The sequence below is a fragment of the Pyrgilauda ruficollis genome, unplaced genomic scaffold (genome assembly GCF_017590135.1).
Source record: "Pyrgilauda ruficollis isolate IOZ18807 unplaced genomic scaffold, ASM1759013v1 scaffold135, whole genome shotgun sequence".
Lineage (NCBI taxonomy): Eukaryota > Metazoa > Chordata > Aves > Passeriformes > Passeridae > Pyrgilauda > Pyrgilauda ruficollis.
Genome location: NW_024511988.1, coordinates 253,905 through 276,620, shown reverse-complemented (window position 1 = coordinate 276,620; position 22,716 = coordinate 253,905). Strand labels below are relative to the sequence as shown.

Here is a 22,716-nt window from a genome sequence, read left to right as displayed (position 1 = left end):
TGCATGTCTTGGATGCTTTTCTGCAGGCATTGAGACTTTTTCTCTTATTCTTGAAATTTGACACCTGTGTTAGCCCCAAGCCACTCTGCTGGAAGGCTCTGCAAGTCAGGCTGGAAGGAGCTTGAGTTGTTCTTTACCTGGGGTGGCAGGTTGGTTTTTGGGGGGTTCTTGGACAGGGAGGGACAGGGGAATTTCCTTTCTCTCCTTTCACTCTCCAGTGCAGATGCTGCAGGTGTGTGCCATGTGCCATCATGTTGGCTTTGTGACCACAGCAGGGACAGCCAGTTTCTCCTTTCCTCTGGCTCCTGTCTGGCACAGAATAAGGCAGGCTGGTCGAAAGTGCATCTTCCTGTGGTTTGACAGTGTCCACATCCACCAAAAACCCCTGCTGTGTTTGCTGGCACGCTGGTTCCAGTTGTCAGTAAACCTGACGTGCGAGGCCTCCGCGCCTGCTCGGAAAGTCTCTGCTTTTCCTGACATCTGCAGTGCCACCTTGCAGTGGTCACTTCATTGCAGGAACATTTGAGGCCAGGGGGTTTTTTGCAGGCAGGAGGTGAAATAAGATCAGACTGACATTTCTGACTCTAATCTGTGAACTTTGCTGGATGTCCACGCTTGGGTTGCACACTGAGGCAGTGCGAGCTGAGGTGAAAACATGAGCTGCAGGGTTGGAAGGGTCAGCTGCCATCGTCCTGTCGTAGTCCCCAGAGTAACTTTCTGACCCCAGATGGTTGAGGGACTTTGGATATTTGCATTTTCATGAAGCTGATATAAATGCCTGTCTCCATCTGCAGTGGCTTAGGGGGGAGACTGTAGCTTGGACAAATCATCAAGCTCACTGCAGTCGTAGCCAAGTGTGTTGCCTATGGTTAGCCACAGTATGTGAGACGAATATTTTTTGTCCGTAAAATCAAGGAAGTTGTGGCATAAAAAGAGATCAAAATGGAAGCAGCTCTCAAGCAGCCCTGAGCAAGCAGGTGCCAGTCAGTATTGAGGAGGAAGGGGAAGAAAAAACCAAAGGCAGTCTAAGCTCAGAGAAGAGCTAACTAACTGAGACGTGAGCCGGTGGTGCTTTATGTTTCAGTCTCTTTGAATCCTTATTACTCCAGGTGGTATTTAAGGTGAGAAGGTAATTCACAAATCCTCACTGCAAGCTGTTTCCAAGTGGGTTTTGGGTGTTTTGGCACTCTTAATTTTTGTGGAAACCTTTGGCTGAGCTTGTAGAGGTCTCTAGCCTTCCCTAGCCCTGCCTAAGCCAGCAGATATTGCAGAGCTCAGTATTTTGTAAAATGGCAGGAGCTGTTGCAGGTTGGTCACTCTGAACTGAAAAGACCAATTTCAGTAGTCTTTTTGAACTGAGAGCTGTAAAAAAAGCATGGTATTTACAGGGCTATTCTCTCCTGAGACACCAGGATGCCAGCAGCCAGCTGAGGGGTGCAGATGATCTATAAATCTTTGATTAACAGGTAATGTCTATAGTGTCATACACTCTAGTTCCTTATTTCTCAATTTATTCCCCTCTAAATTCAGTGAGTCCTTTGAATTTGTTTTAATCTTTCAGTTGGGAAGGAGTATTTATGGAGTTTTCTTTACCATTTTAAAAGGTCTGGGAGGGAGGATTTTGTGTTGCTTCTTCTTTCAATTTGTTTTGTATCATTTTAATATTTCATTTTAATGATGCTCCAAGTGTCTTTTTGTTTTTTAATTGGGATTAAAAAAGTAGACTTTTTTTTTTTTTTTTTTACATAATTGGTTGGCTTATCTGATTTTTGGGTTTTTTTCTAATTTGGGTCTGGTCTTGTTTAAAATGGAACAGGTACAGATGAACAGGATAATCATATGCACATCATTTGCACATATGGTGTGTAAAACTTTCTAGTGAAAATATAAGCTAATAGTGTAGCACTGCTGTGAATTAGGCTGTCTTGCAGGGAGGGGATGAGGAGGAAGGATGTGTGTGTGCTTCACTTGAATACCCCAGAAGATGCATTGTTCCAGACAAATGACTGAATTTGCCTTTTACAAAAACACTGCAGCGTATGAACTTGACATTTCAGCCAAGTGGTTGAGAAAATAGGGGCAGGAATTTGGAGGATGCAGTTAGATTTGGGCTTGTTTGTTTTGGTTTTTTTTTTCCCTGGGGCCAGTGGGAACCCACAACTCCCCTCAGCCCATCCTGGTTTGTGGTTGTCATCATTGAGCTCCTCTGGAATGAGCTGGGTGTTGATGCTGCACTGTGCACCCAAGGGCCACCTTCACCCCGAGGGACCCTGCAGAGTTTATTTGTGCAAGTGGCAAGAGCCAATTTATGATTCTCTGGGCCATGTGTATGTGCCTCACTGCAGTGGCCTCACAGGGAGCCTCGTGGTGCCCACTGTCAGCAGTGTCAGAGAGCAGAGCGTGGTGGGATGATAACCAGTGATAACTGCCTCATTTAGGTTGGTGACTCTTTATTAAAGGACCTAAAAACAAGCCTGGTGTGGGGAAGTGACCTGAGATTCTCAGAAATGTGCTCACCAGCAGCCCAGCCTGGAGGAGATACCACATGCACCTTATGCCCATTCTGAGCTGGCCTAGTTTCCACTGCACCTCCTTCTAGCTTAAAAAACCACCCAAAACCAGCAGAAGAAAGAAACCTTCCCTTTCTTAGCCTTTCAGGTGCATCACACAGTGAGCCCTCATGTGGGTAATCCCAGGGCTCTGTGTGCATCTGTGGCTTGGTTCCCTGAGGCAGAAGTGGTTCCTGGGGCTGGCAGGCACTTCTGCAGCCACTGGAGCAGGGAGGAAGAGCAGCTCAACAGAGCAGATGGCTGTAAAACCTGCTGCCTCTCTGCCTGGGAGTCCTGAGCCACGTGCATGGGGTTCCATCTGAGGCAGCGTGGGGCAGAGGTGTTCCTTGATGTAGTTGCTGTGTTTTGAAACCAAAGGACCACATCTTCACCTGACATGTCACTGCCTTGCTCCGTTGCAGTCGGGTGAAAGCGGCTTCGTCTGGAAATTTGGGGCTGAGCTCATGAGGTCTGCTCTTGTGCTCACACATGTTTGTGCAAGGGTTGTTGTGGGGACTGTTTCATCATGGGGCTGTTCACAGGACACCTGTGATCCTCCCTGGGTCTGAAAGCATGTGTAACCCCCCTGGATAGCCTGTTCTCCCTAACCCTTGGAGCTGGGAGCAGCAGGTGGTGCAGGGCTGCCTTGGTCCATGGCTGGATATAGAGCGGAGGCATTTCCAACAGGAATTCATAGAATCTCTGTATTCTGTGAAGGGCTGGCTGTGGAATCATAGATTCATGGATTAGGCTGAGTTGGAAGGGATCCGTCAGCAGCACTGAGTCCAGCTCCTGGCCCTGCACAGCACCATCCCCAAGAGTCCCACCCTGTGCCCGAGGGCACTGTCCAAACCCTCCTTGAGCTCTGCCAGGCTTGGTGCTGTGACCACTGCCCTGGGGAGCCTGTTCAGTGCCAGCCACCCTCTGGGTGAAGCACCTTTTCCTGATATCCAACCTAAACCTCCCCTGACACAGCTTCAGGCCATTCCCTCACGTTCTGTCACTGGGCACCACAGAGATCAGTGCCTGCCCCTCTGCCTCCCTCTGAGGATATTGAAGAACCACAGTGAGGGAGGGGAAGCACTTCCAACAGGAATTCATAGAATCTGTGAATGCTGTGGAGGGATAGGCATGGAGGCATTTCCAACAGGAATTCCTAGGTTCTGTGAAGGCCTGGGTATGGAGGATGGGCATTTCCTCACAGAGCAGCATCAAAGAGTAGGGCATGACTGTGTTAGTCCTACAAAAATAAATATTCAGTTACAAGCCTGTTTCTTATTCCTCCTTCAGATCCTGTGCTTTGCAGTGCCTTGACCCAGATACAGATGGCCACTTGCACTACTGGGGAGTTGGACATGTGGCTTTCTGGAGCCCAGTGCTGAGAAATCATGGCTTATTTGCTCGCTCTCGGCAAGACCTAGGGCAGATTTGCTTTGTGTGGGGGTTGTGGACCACGAAGGGAGAACATTGGGAACACTGAGAGATCCTGCCAGCTCTTGTAATTATCTTGTAATGATTTGCTTGCAAGCTCCCTAAGCCCTGCTACTCTTTTTGGAAACAATAAATTTTCTCTGGGAAGCAGCAACACAGCTGTCTCTGTTTGGGGATGATTTGGAAAACCTCCCTTCTGCTCTGCAAAGCATAAACTACCAAAACAGGGAAAAATGACTGTTTTCTTGGGGAAGCCCTTTGGCTTCAGTGAACTGGGATTGAGCCCAAAGCTGACTTTCTAAGGAGTGCATGAATTATTTCCAAAAAGATAAAATGCAAACTAAGTGGAATTCCTGAGCCAGGCTGATTTTTTTTTTTTTCTGGGGGAAAATTGGACCCTTGTGATAGGTGATAAGGTCCCAGGAGCCCTTTGGTCTTGTGTGGGTAATAAGTGGACATCAGCTATGACTTTTAAGTAGAAGAGGATAGAAGTTGGCCATCACACTGTTGGTTTTGGGCACAGGGAGAAAAAGGATGCTTTAGAAATCTGGATTTTTTTTTCTTACCATGTGATGACAAAGAGGAAAGTATGAGAATACAAAACAGCTTGTAGAGCTGGTGAGGACAAATGGCTAAAGTGATGCTGGAGATGGATTTTAGTGTTGCAAGAGGCAGTAACCAGTGTGTGGATTGTCCTTGGTGGCTCTTGCAGTCAGGGAATTTCTTCAAGCCCCATAAAACCTCCTAAGACAATGAACAAATATAATGGGTGTATGTAGCTTCTGTCAGCCACTGCTATGCTTCCAACAGTCCCTGCCCTGCTAACAGGTGAACAAATAGGGATAGAAAACTGAAATGAAAATAAATAAATTTTTAGAAAAGCCAAGAAAAATAGAAAAGACATCTCTCTTGTGTGAAAATTGACAGGATTAATCTCTGCGTGTAGGTTGAAATAAACCTGCCTGATCCCATGGATTTTGTTTCCTCCAAGTGTTTTTTTTTTAATTTACAGTAACAATTGCTCTGAGAGTTTATTCATCCTGATCCCAGTCCAGGAGTGGTGCAATGCGATTTCCTCCTGTGGCTGCCACTTGCTGCAAAGCCTTTCGTGTCACTGTTTCCTGTTGACTCAAATGCTCCTTTCTTACCACGTCAAACAGAGATACCACATCAGGCTGACTTCTGGGCAAAGCACAATAGAAAAATAGACATGTGAGGAGTTCAGCGTTGGGCCCTGTCAAAAAACAATCCAGTTTTCAACTCCTCCTAATTCCCACTGATAGTCCCCAAGAAAGGAGGAGACACATAACTGACTCTTAGGTCAAATTTGCAAGTGTCTGAACTACCTGCTGTTTTAAGACCTACATTTCCTGGCCCCTTCTTAAGTTATTTACTCAGTCTTACTCTTCTGGCTGCAAATTGCCTTCTTTTTTTCTTCTTTCCTCTTTTTTTCTGTTTGCCTCCCTCTCTCCTCCTCTCCCACCCTCTTTTCCTTTCTTCCCCCTGCCCTTCCCTTCCTCTCTCTTCTCCCCTCTTCCCCCCAGCTCCCTCCTTCCTTCCCCCTCTTTTCCTTTCCTTCCCTTCCCCCCTCTTTCTTTCCCCTCCTCTTTTTTTTTTTTCAATATAATACCACTGTTTACTTTATTGCTTAATGATTCCTGGGAGAGTGGTTGGTCTTGGCAGTTTTGCAAGCTGATGGTCTTCCTTAAGAGTAAACATGGAAAGCCTTTCCTGGCTTCTAGATGATCTTCCCCAAAGGATGGTCAGTAGTGCTGATTTTCCAAATGCTTGTTGCCAGGCATGTAGTTGACCAGTGCACAAATGCTGCCTTATAAACCAGTTGTAATACCCATCCTGCTCTTTTCTTCAGCAGCCCTATGGGATTTCTAAGTGTTAGGAAACTGGGCAGACAATAAGCTGGACCTCCTTAAAATAAGTTGAAAAAAAAAAATTTAAAAAGATGCAGTAACCCAAAGTTCTGTATCTATGCTTGACCAGTGAAATGAGCCCGTGGGTGGGTGTGACCTTATAACAGGTGCAGTTATACTTGCTCAGATTTGCAGTTAGTCTGAAGCAAAATCAGTTTTTAGCTAAAAAGCTGCTAATTCCATGGCAGCAGTGATGTGAATTTTAAGACCAGCTGTTTTGGTGCTTACCTGAACATCTGAGAAAGGAGTAGTGTCTTTCTGTAAGCATCATAGTAAACACGAGTACAGCCAGAAATCTGAGGTGGGTGGCCCTGCTCTGGAGAAGCTGGACATACATGTTTTAAGATAGAAAGTGTTAATTTTGTTTCTCTGAAGGTCACCTTTAAGGAAAGCGTAGAAAATCCATGTGTGTTCCCCTAAGTGCATGCATGTTTATACAGGCATATGTATCACTTACATAAATACACACACCATCCCTCACCAGGCTGCTGGTGAATTAAATTGCTTCCTGTTGGGGATCTGGCAAGAGGGATTTCTTTTTAAGTATGGGCTTGAGGAGATGCCTGGACAAGCTGGGCTAGATAAGCATGTGTCATGTGGAGAGATCAGCAAGGAAGGAGGTGGGAAAGAATAACAAGATGTAAAAGCTGGCCTGACTGGAGAGGCAGAGGTGATACCTGTGCTGCAGCCAGAGGAACAGGCAGGCACAGCACAGCCAGAGTGAGTTTAACCATCTGCAGTGAAAATGTGGCATTAGAGGGCTGATGTGGGCTGAAGAGCCAAGGCTGGTGGTGGGTTTGCACAGTTCACGCTGCTCTGACTCAGACTGCTGCCTAGACAAGCCAGCTCTGGTGTCTTTCAGTGCCCTCTCATAAAAACAGAGTGAAACAATGAGGTTGTGTTGTCTGTATGGACTGGAGATAGCATTCAGCACATGGCCTTGGTGCTGCAGTAGTGTTGTGGGAGTGCTGGGAGCAGTGGTGAGGCTGCACCTCAAATTCTGCATTCAGTTTGGGACCCTCACTGCAAGAAGGACCTTGAGGTGCTGGAGTGTGTCCAGGGAAAGACAGCAGAGCTGGGCAGGGATCTGGACACAGGTCTGATCAGGAGGAGCTGGAGGGGCTCAGCCTGGAGAAAAGGAGGCTCAGGAGGGACCTTCTGGCTCTGCGCAACTCCTGACAGGAGGATGGAGCCAGGTGGGGCTTAGGCTCTGCTCCCAGGGAACAAGGGACAGGACAAGAGGAAATGGTCTGAAGTTGCACCAGGGGAAGTTTAGATTGGATATTAGGAACAATTCACTCACTGAAAGGGTGGTCAGGTCTGTCCAGGGCAGTGGTGGGGTCACCATCACTGAAGGTGTTTAAAATATGTGTAGATGTGTGGCACTTGGGGACATGGTTTAGTGGTGGGCTTGGCATAGTTGGGTTAGTGGTTGATGGTCTCTAAAGGTCTTTTCCAACCCAGATGATTCTATGATTTCATGATCTTTACCTTCTGGAAGGGGACCAGTAGGAACTGTTGGGCAGAGCCCAAGTTGGCTATGCAAAGGAAGCTGTCCTCATGTGTTACAAGCCATTTGCTTTCCTGCTCATGTCCATTGAGAAATAAGGGAATTTCTGGTTGTTTTTCTTCTGTCATGTGCATCTCAAGATGTTAACACCAGTACTCATTTCAAGCTGGCTCGCTGCCAGAAAGCGGAGCACGACAATGCTTATCCTCTTAAACTTAGAGAGGGTTTAAAAGTAGCTTGTAGATAATTAGGATCAGACCTGGGAAGAGGCTTGTGGGAAAGAAGGGAAAATATTACCATTAAAAAGCCTGGCTGATCTCAGTTGAATTCTATGCCTGTTTTCCAATCTGCTTGTTCCTGATATTCAGAGAAAAACTGAAACAACAAATACTGAAAGTCGTGAAACAATTGCTGGGAGGAATTTTTGAACTGGACGGCAACAGTTCCAGGGTTTATTTTTGTGCCAAATCTCTCTGTGTCCTTCCTCTCACAATCAAGTGAACACATGTGAAACTCCTGCTCACTGTGGAGCACACAGCTTAAGTGCCTCCCTATATGCAGGCTTTTGCAAAAGCCAGAAAAGAAACCAAAAACAAAGCCAAAAAAGAAACCTCAGAGACCAACAGCTGTGGTTAATGAACTCAACTTTATCAAACAGGTTGCTTTTCTGCTCAGCAGAAACTTTTATTTATGCTTCGTGCTTATCAGTTCCTCTATTCCCCAGAGGTGTCTGCAGGTTAATCAAAGGAAAGCTGGAATCTGAGGGCCCAAAAAGCCGCTGCCATGCAAGTGTATGGCAGGAAATCCCATCCTGGAAAACAGCCCACATTCTCCAGAAATAATGTTGGGATATCCTCGAGACAATGTTGTGCTGTTGTGGTGAAGCTGCAGTCTGGTTATGTACATTTTGTTATGGAGCAGCTTTCCCCTGAGATCTGAGGTGTTTACTAGGGAGTGAATGATTTTTTGCAGATTTCTCTTGTGCCACTCAGCTCAGAGAGTACTGATGAAGGGCTATCATTCCCTGCTGGCTGAGGCTAAGGATAATTCAGACAAACCCAATGGGAGCTGATTACTGATGAGCACACACTTACTAACATGCCCAATCCACACGTGAACAGGACTTCATTTCACCACTGGGGTCAAAACTTTTAGGAGTGCAGGGCAAGAAGGTACTAACAGATCTTCCTGGCATTGATTTGATTTCTCCTGAAAAAATCAGCCTTTTCCCCCACTCACTGTCTCATGCTTATTAATCTGTTTTTGTTTGGAAGAAAATAGTTTCACTAAGACTTTTCCAAGCCTGAGCAAGGCTGTGGTTAATGCTGTTCATGTTTGCTGTGTTTGCCTGTGTTAGGATCGCCTGTTTTTCGTGATGGAGTTTGTCAACGGCGGGGACTTGATGTTCCACATCCAGAAGTCGCGGCGCTTCGACGAAGATCGGGCCCGGTTCTACGCTGCAGAAATTATTTCAGCCCTCATGTTTCTCCACAGCAGAGGCATCATTTACCGGTGAGCTCGGCATTCATGGCTTCCCTTTGTCTGAACCCCATGGCTGAGATGAGAGCTGGAGTTTCTCTGCTTGAATAAAGAAGTGTCACTTACTGCCCACCAGGAACAAGTTGTCAGCTGGGGTCACAGTACCTCCACATTCCCCCTGCATGTTGGCCAAGGTGCACCACTTTCCAGGAGGGAGGGAAATTTCTGGGCAGGCATTAAATGAAACTTTCCCAGATTTTCTGCCTGGTCAATGTAAGGATCTGGTGCTTTGGCCACAGTGTGCCATGTTATTTCAAGGCTAATATGTGCTGGTCACACCAAAGCCTCTGCTTCCCTGCAGAGGGAAGCTACTGTCTTTAAACCTTATCTATTTCACATTCTTATTATTCAGTGCCACCCATCTCAGCCACTAAAAGTGTTTTCATTCCTGCCACGGTCCTACAGCAGGAGCTTTTCCTTCCTGTCGATGTCTGGCATCTTTGTGTTTGCAGCAGGATTGGAGCATTGTTGCCTCCATGCGTCAGCCTCCACTCGAGTCTCAAGGTGCTTCTCATGAACCTGTTTCCTATACATAGCTCTCCTTTGTTATTTGTCCTTTTTCTGTACTCAGGGGGGCAGTTTGGTTGTATTTTTTCCTTCCTGCGCTGCTGAAGTGCTCCCCTGTCAGCTCAAGCATAAAGGCATAGAGCAGCCAGCATGGATCAGAGCCAGGCTGCGTGCAGAGCCCTCCCTGGGCCAGCAGCACCATTTGCCCAGCATCCTCCCTCATGCTCCAGACACAGAGCAAGGCCTCTTCTGGGATGGAGCAGGACAGCTGGAGCAGGGAGGTGTCAGCACTGAGACAGTCTGGTTGTACAGAAAGGTTTCTTTCTGTCATACATCACACAACACCTCTGGAATCCCTGTGCCCAGAGCACTGGGGAGGAGGAACAGGCTGTTGTTTTCTTTGGAATGCTCTTACCTGGAATCCAGCAGCAAAGCACGTATTTTTGAGCATGGCCTGCTGTAGCCTTGCTCTGTCCCACTTGTGGCACACCAGCACTGCAAAGAATAGTGTCAAGTCTCTTTTTTTTGCTTCTTGGTTACAGCTGTACTGCTGGGATCCAGAGCTGGGTGCAGGATGGGACCAGTTCCAATCCCAGACCAGCTCTGCTAGTGCCATTTCTGTGGGTTGGGCCAAATGGCATCTGATTTGGGACTTCACACAGTTTAACCCAGTCAGTAGGACATCCTCCCATGACGGATAAACTCAGATTTGAGCTCACAAAAGCCAAAATAGCTGAGGGCTAAAGTGGCCAAAGGGCTGGGGGCTGTGCAAGGGCACTTTCCTATCTGATGGGGAGATGATAGGATCAGCCAAATGAAAGCAGCTTCTCTGTCTCTTCATAGCTTGAGCTCCAGTAAGAAACAGATGGTCAGGTGAGGACAGAGAATATTAAAATATTTTTAAGTCTGAACTCATGTGACATATATGACACAGTGAAATAGAGAAGGGGTGTCATTTTAATATTCTCCACGTCCTGAGAGCCTGAAAATGACTAGTGATATGTACCCTATGTATCAAGCTCCTAAAGCACAGTGATTGTCTGTCCTATAGAATAGCAAATCTCTTTTCTCTACAGCTGGATTTCAGTCTAATTCTTCCCTTGTGAGTAATGCCAGCTACTGAGGAAAGGCCCTGCCAGATAATTATGCAAATGACATTTTCCTTAAAATAGTGACATCCAGTAGTTATTGTCAGTCATTCAGCAGCAAAACAGGGTCTGTGCATAATGTAATGCCTTGTGCTTACAGCTTGTCCTGTCTGCCCCAACCTGCTGCCTGTCACAGGGCAGGAGTAACTGATCCCTGTGGGTTTTGGCACTCTTCAAATGCTGCTGTAATTCATGATAGAAACTGGAGGAATAATTGGAAAGCTCCTCGAACAACTGCACAGGCTTTGATCTTGTTGAGAAACTGGTTAAGCTGTAGAGTCAGGTAGCTTCAGCTTCATGGGGCAGGTCTGCAGAGGGGTGGGTGACTCGTTTTCTTATAATTAGTTTGGGTTCTGGAGGATGTAAAAGGAGAGAGCTGCTCGCTGGTGCTGTACTGAGCTGAGGTTGCTTCTGTCATGTCACAAATGCCAGGCTCTGGGAGGGAGTGTGCAGGATAGAAGGGGATATTCAGAATGCACTTGTGTAAGAGAGTTTGGATCAGATTTTATGATAAGAATGTGAGTGCTTGCTTAGGAAGCTGGGGCAGAGACAACAGAAATAGCCTGACCAGAAAGGGTTTTACCACAAGCTCTTCAGGGTGTCTTCTCACTGGGTTTCCAGGGTCAGTGGAGGAAGAGGGTTGCTGGCCTAGAATGCTCTGTGTCATTTGTTTTTCTTCTAGGCTTAACTTAATATTTCTTTGCCCCCTTCAAGACTGAGCATTTCAGGAAAGAATCTGCATTTACCAGTGCAATGAGTGTTCCCCTGCTAAGTCAAGTTCCATTTGCCACAAGTGCTGACAAAAGCTGGGTTTTCTCTTCTTTGAAATGCTAGAGAGGTTTGAGAGACAGCATTGAAAGTTCATCAAGAAGTAGCTGAAATTTTCATTGTGGCTTGGCAGGACGGTGCTGGTGTCTGCTAAAATCAGGTGTCCACTGATTCCTTTTTCGGCCACACACAAGCAATTTGAATAGCTGTAGAGCAATATTTTTGCAATTGCTACTGTAAGTCCCTGAGTTTGGGGTTTTGAGGCAGATGATGCATTTTGGCTATATGTGATTTTTAATTTTAAAACTGGGCTTACAGCTGGATTGGTTCTCTCATGAGATGGTTTTCATGATTCAACTGAAATTTTTAGTGAGTTTGCTCCTCATTTTGAGAAAACTCCTTTTTTGTTACTAAGCTGTGGCCAGAGTAGGAGTCCCATAAACATACATTGTATATATTTGGGGCTCTTTAAAAGAGAGCTTTCAGTTTCAGAAACCTTTATTTTTTTCTCTTCATTTGCAGCACTACAAAGGAGAGATAGCTTTCTGGCCTTATCAAGGAAAGGTCTCTGTCTTGCCCTGAGCTGAGGTTTAGCTGTCAACTTAGCAGCACCTATTTATAGTTACTTCCTGAAAAAAAAATATCTGCAAGTACAGTGGGGTTCCTTAGTCCATCATACAGGGGAATGCATCCAGACATGAAAACAATCTTTTTACGTGTCATATTGTGCACCCCTGACCACAGAGGAGTAGGGCAAGGACATGTTTGGGATCAGCTCATGCTGGATGCTGCCAGGAAAATGTTAGGTAATAATCATGCTTATTGTAAATAAAATCTTTGCTCACGGGGCAATATTTGTGCACTACTGCTTTCTCTAAGATTATTTCTAAAGGAAATTACAGTGCTGGGCTCTGTTGCAGATAGGTAGGTTGGTTTGTCATTTTTTCTAATGGCTGGATGTGCTATTTTTCTTGAGGCGGCTCTTGCCGACTTTCACTTTCCAGTTCAGCAGTTCCCAGGGTAGGGGAAGCATATTTTGGCTTCTGTGCTTGCCAGAAACAAGCAAAGCAGCATATCTGAGCAGAATTAGATTGCACAGTGGCTTACTCAGTACAAGGGAGCTGGTCTACTCACAGTCTGCTAAAAAGCAGAGATAGTGGATGACTGTTAGGGTTTATTTTGAAAGCAGGACATTTCCTTCTGAGTAGCACTACTGTAAAAATGGCTGGTCTGCCCTGCTGCCCTCAAATTCAGACCTTGGCATAGGCTGAGGTACAGTTTTGGGAGTGGGTGGATCCCCATGCCAAGGTCACCTACTTGATGCTTGAGGACAAATGCAAGTATTTCCTTAAATTTGAATGTTGTGGGGTTGGATTTTTTTGGAGGAGGGGGCTTTGAGGTTTACAGTAAAATGCAGTAAGACTTTTCTAAAGGCAACATAAAGTAGTCAGCCCAGCCTTCTGGCACAGCCTGAATTTCAATGACAAGCCTTTCTCTCTCTCTGTAAATATGTCTCACTGGCAGGATGCCTGGGCTGAGAGGGTCTCTTTTCAGAACACACCTCCACTACCTGCAGAGGTGATACAGCGTGCAGGACACAGTCAGCTGTGCACCCTGTACTTTAGTGGTGGTTTTGCCAGCCTGAGGTGTAGAGTTGGACACCTCCATGCCCCAGCTCAGTGCTTGGCACAGCACAGGGGCAGATCCATCCTCAAGGCTACAGGTGGTGTAGCATGGATGTAATGCAGCTGGCCAGGAGCCAGAGGAGATAAAACGCTGGTGAGAAGGACTGGTTATTGGCTGGCTGAAGAACCTTGTTTTTGTCCTGAGGGCTCATGCTGGTCAGCTCATTTCACTGCCTTTGTGTCTCTCTTGGTGTTTCTAATGCAGCTGACCCCTCTGGAGAGGCTGGGGGTCTGTTGGTGCCCTGTCACACCTCTGGATGTGGGAGGGTGTGCAAAGAATCCCTGTGCTCTGGTGTGCTGGTCCTGTGGCTCAATGGTCTTTAATAGGATGCGTGGTCCTTTTGGAAGGCAAAAGATAATTATGCAGTTATCCAGATGAGAACATGGTCTGGCCTTGGGGCTGAACTCCAGCTCTTGGGGAAAATAAGATAAGCATATTAACAAGGAGTGTTTACTCCTCTGTGTGTTACCTGAGAGCATCTCCTTACTGTGTGAGGGTCTTCTTATGACAGGGAAAAACTTTCTCCTGTGGGATCTGGAAATATTGCTGGATACTGGCCAGGCCTCTGAATTCATCACCTTTCCTTGGTGGAGGAGACCCATCAGGTCTGCAGCTGGGTGTCTCATGACTGTTGGCTTTTATAGGGAATGGGCTTTTTGCAACAGGTTAATTCCCTGCCAATTCAAACAATGAGCCTGTGACACTTCAAGAAGCTTTACATAAGCCTTTTATGGAGACCAGTTTTGCTGGAAAGACTGCTGTTAACTGAAACAACACTAAGGTTTCTTTCAGCAAAATCAATTAAAAATTACATGCTGAAAACAGAAGCTGAATGCCTTTCCTAATTACATACAGCCACTGTTAACAGAATAACTTTTATTAGTGTGCTGTTTGCCTTTTCCATGGGTCAAGACAGTGTAGACATGGGATTCCTCATGTCCACTCTGCTTTGTTTTTTGGTTGTTAGTTTTTTGTTTGGTGGGGTTTTTTTCAGCTGGTGATTTTGTTTATTCTGATGCCCCTTTTCACATCTGGAGCCAGATCTTGTTTCCCCTGAAGTCAAGGGGCTTTCCCCAGGGAGGTAAATGAGCAGTTGAACTGGATCTGTGGCTGATAGCAGCAGTGCTCTGCAAGGCAAACTGGCTGGCTGGGGGGCTATCCAGGGATTACTGATGGTTTGCTTAGGTGCTGTGCATAGCTTTGTTTTCTTGGTAAATAAAGATAAGCCTTTGGTTCAATGAGGTGTTTTTAAGCTTTTCTGAAAGACCTTATAAGAAAGACCTCCAGGCTGCTGCCTGGAGACCTGATAGCAGCCTTGTAATATCTAAGAGGGGTCCACAAGAAGGCTGGAGAGAGACTTTTTGCAAGGTATGCAGTGATAAGACAAGGGGGAATGGCCTTAAGCTGAAGAAGGGTAGATTGAGGTTAGATATAAAAAAGAAATTCTTTACTATGAGGGTGTGAGGCCCTGGCACAGGTTGCCTTGAGAAGCTGTGGATGCCTCATCCCTGGAAGTGTCCAAGGGCAGGTTGGACAGGGAAGGTGTTCCTTCCCATGGCAATGGGGGTTGGAATGAGATGATCTTTAAGGTGCCTTCCAACCCAAACTGTTTTATTGCTCAGTGAAAGTTTTTGCTTGAATGTGCTGCAGTCCATGCCTCTGTAGGTAATCTTTGCTGATTTGATGTATTTTGTGCCTCTTTTCCCCATGGATTTGGCTGTGTGGGCAGAGTTGTTTGCATCTGAGGAAAGGGTGGGAACAGCTCAACCAGTGCCAAAATGGGTGTGAGTCTCCATAACCTCAGCTGTGGGATCTGCTCTCTGTCACTTCAAGAACTCTGTTTGGGGGAGCTCTGAGGATCAGTGCAGTGTGGGATTGGGGCCCCAAAGACCAGAGTGGATATAAATGTAAGCAGAGCAAAATGAAGGATGTGCTGTTTTCTGAGAGCAGCAGAAGGGATGAAATATAAGCTGATTATCTGGTGAATGAGTGAAGCAAATCAGCTAAAACCTGCAAACTGGCACAGAATACCCCACCAGCAATCCCATCCCTTCAACATCTGCTTAATGTAGAAGAGGAATTTTCATGCTGGAGTCTCTGGAAATGCTTCATTCAGCTTTAGACAACATAAAGGGCTGTGTCTGAGGGTCAGGAGTGTAGTAATGTCTGTGGCTATCTTATCTGACAGTCAACAGCTCGTGCAGACTGATTTGTGCTTCTAGACAGTGCATCTTGCACAGAGCTTTCCACTCTGATGTGGTTGTTGCATGCTTGTGAGATGGGCTCTTTTACAGCCTCTGGCATGCAGTGCTTAAAGGGTTGCTTCTCTGCACTTGATCAAATGGAAAGTGCAGAGAGGAAAAAAAAAGCCCAGCCTCTCACGTTTCCGTGTCATGTTCAATCAGTCAGAGTGCAGGACAGTTCAGGCCTGATTTACAGTTGTGCTTACCAAGAGCAGTCCTGTTTGGAGATCCACATATCAGATCTCTGTGCCCCATTGACTCCACTGTGTATCGTCTGTGAACTTTGGTGGAACTTTCCACATGACTAAGGACCACTGAATAGCCCACAGAAGCTGTTGGCTCTGCTAGTGTCTACTTTTCCTTTATGGTTGTTTAAAGGGACTGATTTTAAACCTGCAAACCCTGCACATAATGAGTTTGTATAAATCATTAAAAAACCCAGCTCGAAGGGGCCTCAAGAGTTTGTGTAGTTCATCCACCTGCCCCAAGGCTGGAGAACCTTTGCTGAGTGCCAGTCTCTCATACTTCCACTTTTTTTTGGTGTAGCTGCTACATTTGCATATTAAAACATGTGAACTCTTGCAGGCACAGACTCATTTAGGGAGTGCTTGCAATGAGAGCTTGGTGGTGTTTGAGAATTCTGGTGCTAGTGCAATAAAAATACAAAAATAAAAATTTAAAAATCCTCTCATCTGTGGAGGGGATAGGATGTGAGTTGTGTTCTGGCATCCCTTTTGTGACTAATACATCCTCATGCAGGCATTTCACAATTAAAGAGCATGCAGATGCAATTAAGAAATAGCTATGTGTAACAATTACAGACAAGTTTGCAAAGAATGGAGACTTAGAAACCAGAATTAGGCTCAATCTTTAAGTCCTAGAGCACCAGGGAATATTTAGATTAGAACTTTTGAAACAAGGAAACTTTTCTACAAAAACACTGGTTTTCTGTCTTTCCTGCTCTCTTCATTCTATTTTAAAGGCATAAAGGTCACCAGAAGGAGAAAACATAAAAACCTAAATATATTTTATGTTACTTAAAATTTATTTTTAAAAACTGCCCCTAAATATTACTGTTATGTTTCTAGCCAGAACTGCTCATCTGACTTTTAACATGTTCCCTGATAACAAGGGCATTCAGGTATATGATTTCACAAATTTTGAAAACATTTGCTCTGAGCTCTCCAGAATTGCCCAGCATTAATCCAGTATTTTATTGATCTTTGTACCCATCTCCAAACGAGGAAGCTCTCAGTGTCACTCCCTGAGAACATGAGCCCTGGGTTGGCATTAGGGAGGCTCATATATATAGCTGGGGAAAAGGTCTCTCTGTCAACCTTAATAAATGTTTTGTACAACTTCTTGAAAGAAGGATTATGCTGACAAAACGCTGTTGCATCTGCTCCTCTGACTTGCTGAAATGGAAGATTTCTTGCATCACAACGTGTTGCAGTGAGTGAAGTTGCTGTATTTGTGAGGGACACAATGAGAGACTCTGTGTTGAAATATTTGGCCTGCAGCAATAGCTGTAGTTAGCCAGGGAGAATTTGACTTACTCTTTTAGCTGCAGCAAGATTAGCACCTGATGTTTCTTTGGTCAATAATCCCAATGTTTAGATCTTGTTCTTTATGCCAGGGACCAGGTGGGTTACTCTGCTTTTATGGCATTATAAAGCCATCCAGCAACTTTTAATACCAGTGATAAATCACTGTCACACCTTGTCTACAGATTCTATTTCAGAGCTGTAGTGATACAGATAAAAACTAAAAATAATAACACAATGGAAAATTTCAACTATGACAGAGTAGTGCTGCAGTAGTAAGTGTTTAACAATTCAGAATGACTGGGGGAGATTTCCCTCACCTGTCAGTGGTACCCTGGGCAGGATGGTGGGCACAGCTTTGTTTCTGCCCTCTGTGTGCCAGCTGAACTGCTGCTGGGGCTTGTCCTTAGCTGCTGGTGCAGGCCAGGTTGCTGTTTATGGGACCTGTTCTCATGGAGCAAGGGGAAAGCATTGCTCATCATTTGGCCTCTGAGTCATGGCACCTTTGCTGTTAATAGGTTGGAGAACCTCCCCTTTTATGAGGCTGTGCCTGAGGGCACAATTTAATCTTGGAATTGTATTACCTGGTTATTATTCCACCGAAGAAGCAGTGGCAGTGTTCCAGCTGACAACAATGGAAAGGGGAGCAAGCCTTCAAGTCTCAACTGTGTACAAATGTGATGTATTCAGAGCCACAGAGATCCTCCATGCTCTGAGCTGATTCCTTCTGAATCAATTAAAGTTTCACAAGCACGATTTATTATTAACATCCAGAGCTGCTTTCACAAATCTCTCAGCAGCATAGTAGAGGCGTGCTCATGAATCAAGAAAATGACTTCCAAGTAGGAGAGGTTATTTACTAGCTAAATCCCTGATCCAGGCATACTGCCACGGCTAAGTCTATCCAATAGGATGTGTGCAGCCACATCTGAAGCATTTCTGATCTGAAGCATTTTTGTCATGGCGCCTGCCCAGAGTGGGTCATGCCATCTTTGGCTGTTGTGCTGGAAAAGGAAGGGAGCTGGAGGAGGGGGTAAATTGGGAAAAGCAGGGCTAGCCATGCAAGGGAGCAGGGGGACATTATGTCATGTGCAAACCTGTGTGGCAGCAGGGGCAGGAGGAAGCGCTCCCTTCAGACTCTCCAAGGACATTCCAGTCAGCCAGCGTGGGCTCTGGTAGTGAGGCTGCCCTGTGTCTCCGTGTCCAGACTCTGTGGCACTTGTGCTAAGAGTCTGAGCTGGTGTGTGACATTTAGCAAGCGGGCTTTGGGTTTTCTCCTCCCTTCTCTGGATCTTGTTACGTTCCTTTTGACATTTACCTGAGCATGAAAATGTAGCAGGGTCCCATGTCCTTGTTGACTCGTGCCTAAAAGCTGAATTTAGTGTGCTTTGTATTTCTGTTTGTCAGTGTCTCCTAGCCATAAGTTGAGGAATTGTATGCTTATCTGTGCTTTGGGGATGTTGACACAATCTTATCAACTTTGTAACCTTTGCCATTTCCTGCACCTTCTCTCTTTTTTTTCTTTTACTTTATAACCATTCTTCCTAGCTGGAGCTCCCCATTCCAGTATTACTCATATAATTTCTCATATATTTTGAGCAGTAGGTTGAAACTTGATGCCCAAACAGCAGCTTTACAGCCAGAACTTCTACCTTCAGACCCTGTTGAGCACAGGGAGGGAGCAAAAACCTTGGCAGCTGACTCCTGCTTCTTGCTACTCTATCCAGCCCTGATAAATGAGAAAGCCAAGGAGAAGCTGTGACTGCTGCCAGCTGGCCAGGCTCCAGAGAGATAGTCCACCCCTGGGAAGGTCAGAAGGCAGCACTGCCCAGCCACTCCACCCTTGCAGCAGCACAGAGCGTGGAGCCAGAGCTGGGCCTGCCAGTCCTGCTCCTGCTGGGGTCTCTTTGGGGCCAGGGCCACCCCCTGCAGGAGGGTGACAGCTCTTGGTGTCCTTTGTGCTGCTTGAGATGCAGCAAGCCAGGGGAGATTCAGTCAGTCAGCTCATGCCTGGCACTGCAGAGTTAATTTTGAAGTTGTGGTGGCCAATGGATGGCAGCTGATCTGCTGGTGGTAGCTTTGAGATAGGACTGGTGTAACTCCAACCTGAATTAATGTTTTTTTCCCCCCATCCTTACACAAAGAGAAAATGCCCAGATAAGCCTTCATGGCATGATATCTGTTAAATAAATATCTTTTATCAGTGATTGAGCTACTTGAAACATAGTTCCCTGTCTGCTGTCAGCAAAGGCAATACTAAACTGTGCTGCTTCTTGGAACTCATGAGGTTTTGGAAATGAGCCAGAGCAAAGGGAAGCCAGCTTTCAAACCCCTAAAGCCACAGGTCATCTGTGGCTTGAGTGGGCTGAAGTTGGATTCATGCGTGGAAAGTCTCTATGTCACAGATTCCTCTACACTCTTTTGATCTTGTGAAATTGCTCTGCTCACTCAAACTGGTGACTGCCCTGACAGGGATAGCCCCAGGGAAAGGACAGCTATTTGGAGTGATAAAATTAATGGGAAACTATCTTGCAGCCTTTCCTCTTTACTGCTCCTCATCATCTCCACTCAGAGCTGCCCTGGGGTCCTTCAGGACTGACAGTTTTCCCAAGCCACGGGACAGTCAGAAGTTCCTGCCAGAACTGTTGGATACTGCTTCCCAGCATCAGCCTGTGGCATCTCTGAATCCCTGCTGGCCAGGAGGCAAGGCAGCAAATGCCAAATATTGCCAGTAAGCTGACATTGGAATGGGGACACATGGAAGAGAGAGAATGGTCTTTGGAGGCCTGGCTGTTGTCTGTGCTTGAGTTAAACGTGGCATGGAGTATTTCACATTCTGTCATGTCTAGGGCAGGGCAATTGAAGTCACTGTTTGATTGCCTGAGAGCTTTCCCTACTTTCTCCTCACTTTCTTACAACCAGGCTCATGCAGAAAATCTCCACCTCTTCCCCAGGGAAGCACCTAATATTTCCAAGTCTTTGCCCTGTCTGTGTCTTCCTTGGGACCTTGCTGTGGTTTGGGGCAGTTCAGGTTGTTCTCCTGTTCCCTGGGGGATGCAGTTAAAAGATACCTGTCCTTCCGCAGAGCTGGGTTATAGAAATAGGCACATCATTCCCAGGCAATCCCTATTTCCCTGAAGCCCACAGCATGCAAGTGTGGCTGGCTGGAGCCTCTGGGTGTAGCACAGGCACTGCTTGCTCCCTGGCTTTCTCTGGGCTGTCCTGGCACAGCCCTGCACAGCACTGGCCAAGTGAGTGTCTGTCCCAGCGCTGTTATGTAAGGAGGAATTTCAACATTAATTACCTGTCTTGGCTTTGGGTTTCTTTCTGTCTCTGCTGACACCAGAATGAGTCTCAGAAGATTCAGCGGAGCTTCCGCATACAAAACAAACAAACTGTATTTCACAGGCTCTGGGCTTTGCTGATTTCTGCCAGGAGCATCCACTTTTCTGGGATGTTTTCCCTTTGTTTCCCTGCCACTGAGGAGGGACAGCAGTTTTTCTGAGATGCTGCTGAGCATAGCTAACATGCTTAAGTATTTGAGCTGCAGGGAGGCTGGCACTTCCAGTCAGGCCAATTAAAAGGGAAAAAATTAACATTTCCCTTTGCTCTCAAGCACCTTCCTGCGTTCTGAAGGGCTGGAGGAGGGAGGGATGCCATCAGAGCTGTAGAGGTTGGCTGGGACAGAAGTGTGTGCTGGGCCAGAGGTGTCGTGTTCTCCCTAATGGCTTTCCTCCCCCCATCTGAAGTCATTAATGCTCGTTAAGCCAGGATGGAAACAAACCCAAACAACAACAGTCTACAAAATAATTCCATCACTCCAGACTAGTTCTTTTTTTTCCTCCAGTGAAGCAATTAGTCTCCTGTGATCCCATTTTTAGCCAGGCTGGAAACAACCAGCCGGACAATAGTGAATTCCTCTTCTGGCAGAGCAGTCATCGGATCTGCTCCCTGATGGGAGAGGTGAGATGAGTCCCCCTGCCTGTCTCTAGGGGAAGAATCTCCCTGCAGAAATTCCTGTGGGCTTTGCTGAAAGCCCTATTTTTGTGCAGCCTCTCCCAGTGAGTCACAGCCTCTGGCTCTCTGGCTACTCTGAGAGCTCTCAGTACCTTGGCTTTTCTGACAGCCCACTGCAGGGTTAATTCTCTGTGGTTTTGCTCTCATGGGTGTACAGCCCGTCCCACTCGCTGGCTGATGATGCCAGTTGTGGGTGCCAGACAGTCATGAAGTAACTTGTGGTTTATACCAACAGCAGAGCCATGTAGGACTCGTGTGGAGGAGGGGAGAGACTTTCCAGTCTCGCTCATTTTAGTGGTACTTGGACCTAGGAATGGCTCAGCTTGGACCCAGGAGTGGCTTAATTTGGTCCTAGGAATGGCTCAGTCCACACTAGGGGACAGTGCTGTGGAGCAGCAGGGTGTGATACGAAGTGGGTCTGGCAAAATTTGGGGTGTGTGATAGGGAAGAGAGGGGCTGGCTAAAATCACTGAGGCTGCCCAGAGAATCTGTGGATGTCCCATCCCTGGAAGTGTTCAAGGCCAGGCTGGAGGGGGCTTGGAGCAGCCTGGTCTGGTGGAAGGTGCCCCTGCCCTGGCAACTGGATTGGAATGAGATAATCTTTAGGGTCCCTTCTAATCACAGCCAATCTGTGATTCTCTTCTGTGATTCCCTGAAGTCCCGTGTAGCACCACACAGAGCTGTGGGGGGAGCTTGGCCAGAGCCACCCGGGAAATGACTCCATTCCTGTAACTGCTTGTAACATGAGTAACCTGAAGTGCTGTCCTCTGCCCAGGGCAGAGCCTGCAGCTGTGCCACACACAGGGCCTTCCTCTTGCTTTTGAGGTTTTTGTAGGCTGTGGGGAAGCACTGGGTTCCCCCTCCATCGCTGCAGCACCCTCACTGCCCTGAAAAGCACAGATGGGATGAGGGGGAGCAGGTACAGCAGGAGAGCACTGTGGCTGTGCTGCTGGAGGAGGAGACTTAAATCACCAGAAAAAGGGATCTTGCCGTCTCCAGGTTCTGAAAAGCAGCCCCAACGCCACCTTAGCAGCTGGACAGTGCTAAACCCAAACACTTCCCTTTCAGGACGCAGGAAGACTCTAAGCCCAAATCCACGTTTTACCTCATGCACACGAGGTAAAAGCCACAGGGTTTCTAGTCAGGTGCCAGGAAAAGCTGCAGCTGCCCAGAAAAGGGCAGCTGAGGACAGAGGGGAGCTCTGCTCGCCGGGCTGCTGGGATTAAGAGCAGTTCACCGCGTGTTTGAGTCATGTGTCACCAGCACCAGGCTCTGACTCCTCTGGTATGAAGGTGCCGTGTGTGCACCAGGGCCGGCGGGCTGTGCAGTGCTTCTGCTCCAGATGGAAAGCCAGGGTGAAGAAATGTGGACACCATGGGGCAGAGAGAGAGAGAAACAGCAAACGTTTCTCACAGTGGCTTGTGAGAAATTTTAGGGAGTTGGAAAGATGTGGTAACTTGTTATTTGCAGGTAGTGTTTTTCTACTTTGTTTTCCTGTTCTCTTCAAGGACAGTGAGCGAAGAAGATATTTTTGTTAGTTAGCCAATCAAATAGAATCTATCGTATTGCTCTATAAAAACCGCGCAGTTTTCTTGAATAAAACCTTCTTTACCTTTTCTACAATCCTGCCTCTTGCCTGTTCCTGTGTCATTCTCGGCACAAGAGTGACAGAGAAACACTTGGCAAAGAAGTCTGCCAAGCAGGCTCATCTGGGGATGTGCAGGAAAAGCGTTTCTGCCTGATCCCTACAGCTTGGATCAACACCAGGACGCAGCCTGCTGCATCCGAGCATCACCCTGGGTGTCGGCTGCTCCCGCTCCGTGCCTGGGCAGAGCTGCCCTGGTTG

The 22,716-nt window shown here is 46.7% G+C and overlaps 1 protein-coding gene and 1 long non-coding RNA gene across 3 annotated transcripts in view; one reads left to right on the top strand and one right to left on the bottom strand.

The window, feature by feature from the left end:
• PRKCH (protein kinase C eta) overlaps positions 1–22,716 on the top strand; it is a 113,337-nt gene that overhangs the window by 59,408 nt on the left and 31,213 nt on the right. The window contains exon 10 of the mRNA XM_041459419.1: positions 8,776–8,930. Coding sequence (XP_041315353.1) covers positions 8,776–8,930 — 155 coding nt within the window. The remainder of the gene's footprint in view (positions 1–8,775; positions 8,931–22,716) is intronic.
• LOC121349206 lies at positions 4,980–18,077 on the bottom strand. Of its 2 annotated transcripts, none has more exons than XR_005954478.1 (3): positions 17,951–18,077; positions 5,621–5,855; positions 4,980–5,162 (listed from the first exon to the last, which is right to left on the bottom strand). It is a non-coding gene; the product is annotated as an uncharacterized LOC121349206 (long non-coding RNA). The 2 variants fall into 2 exon arrangements; XR_005954477.1 differs by lacking the exon at positions 5,621–5,855 and adding an exon at positions 6,137–6,233 and having other exon boundaries at positions 17,951–18,056.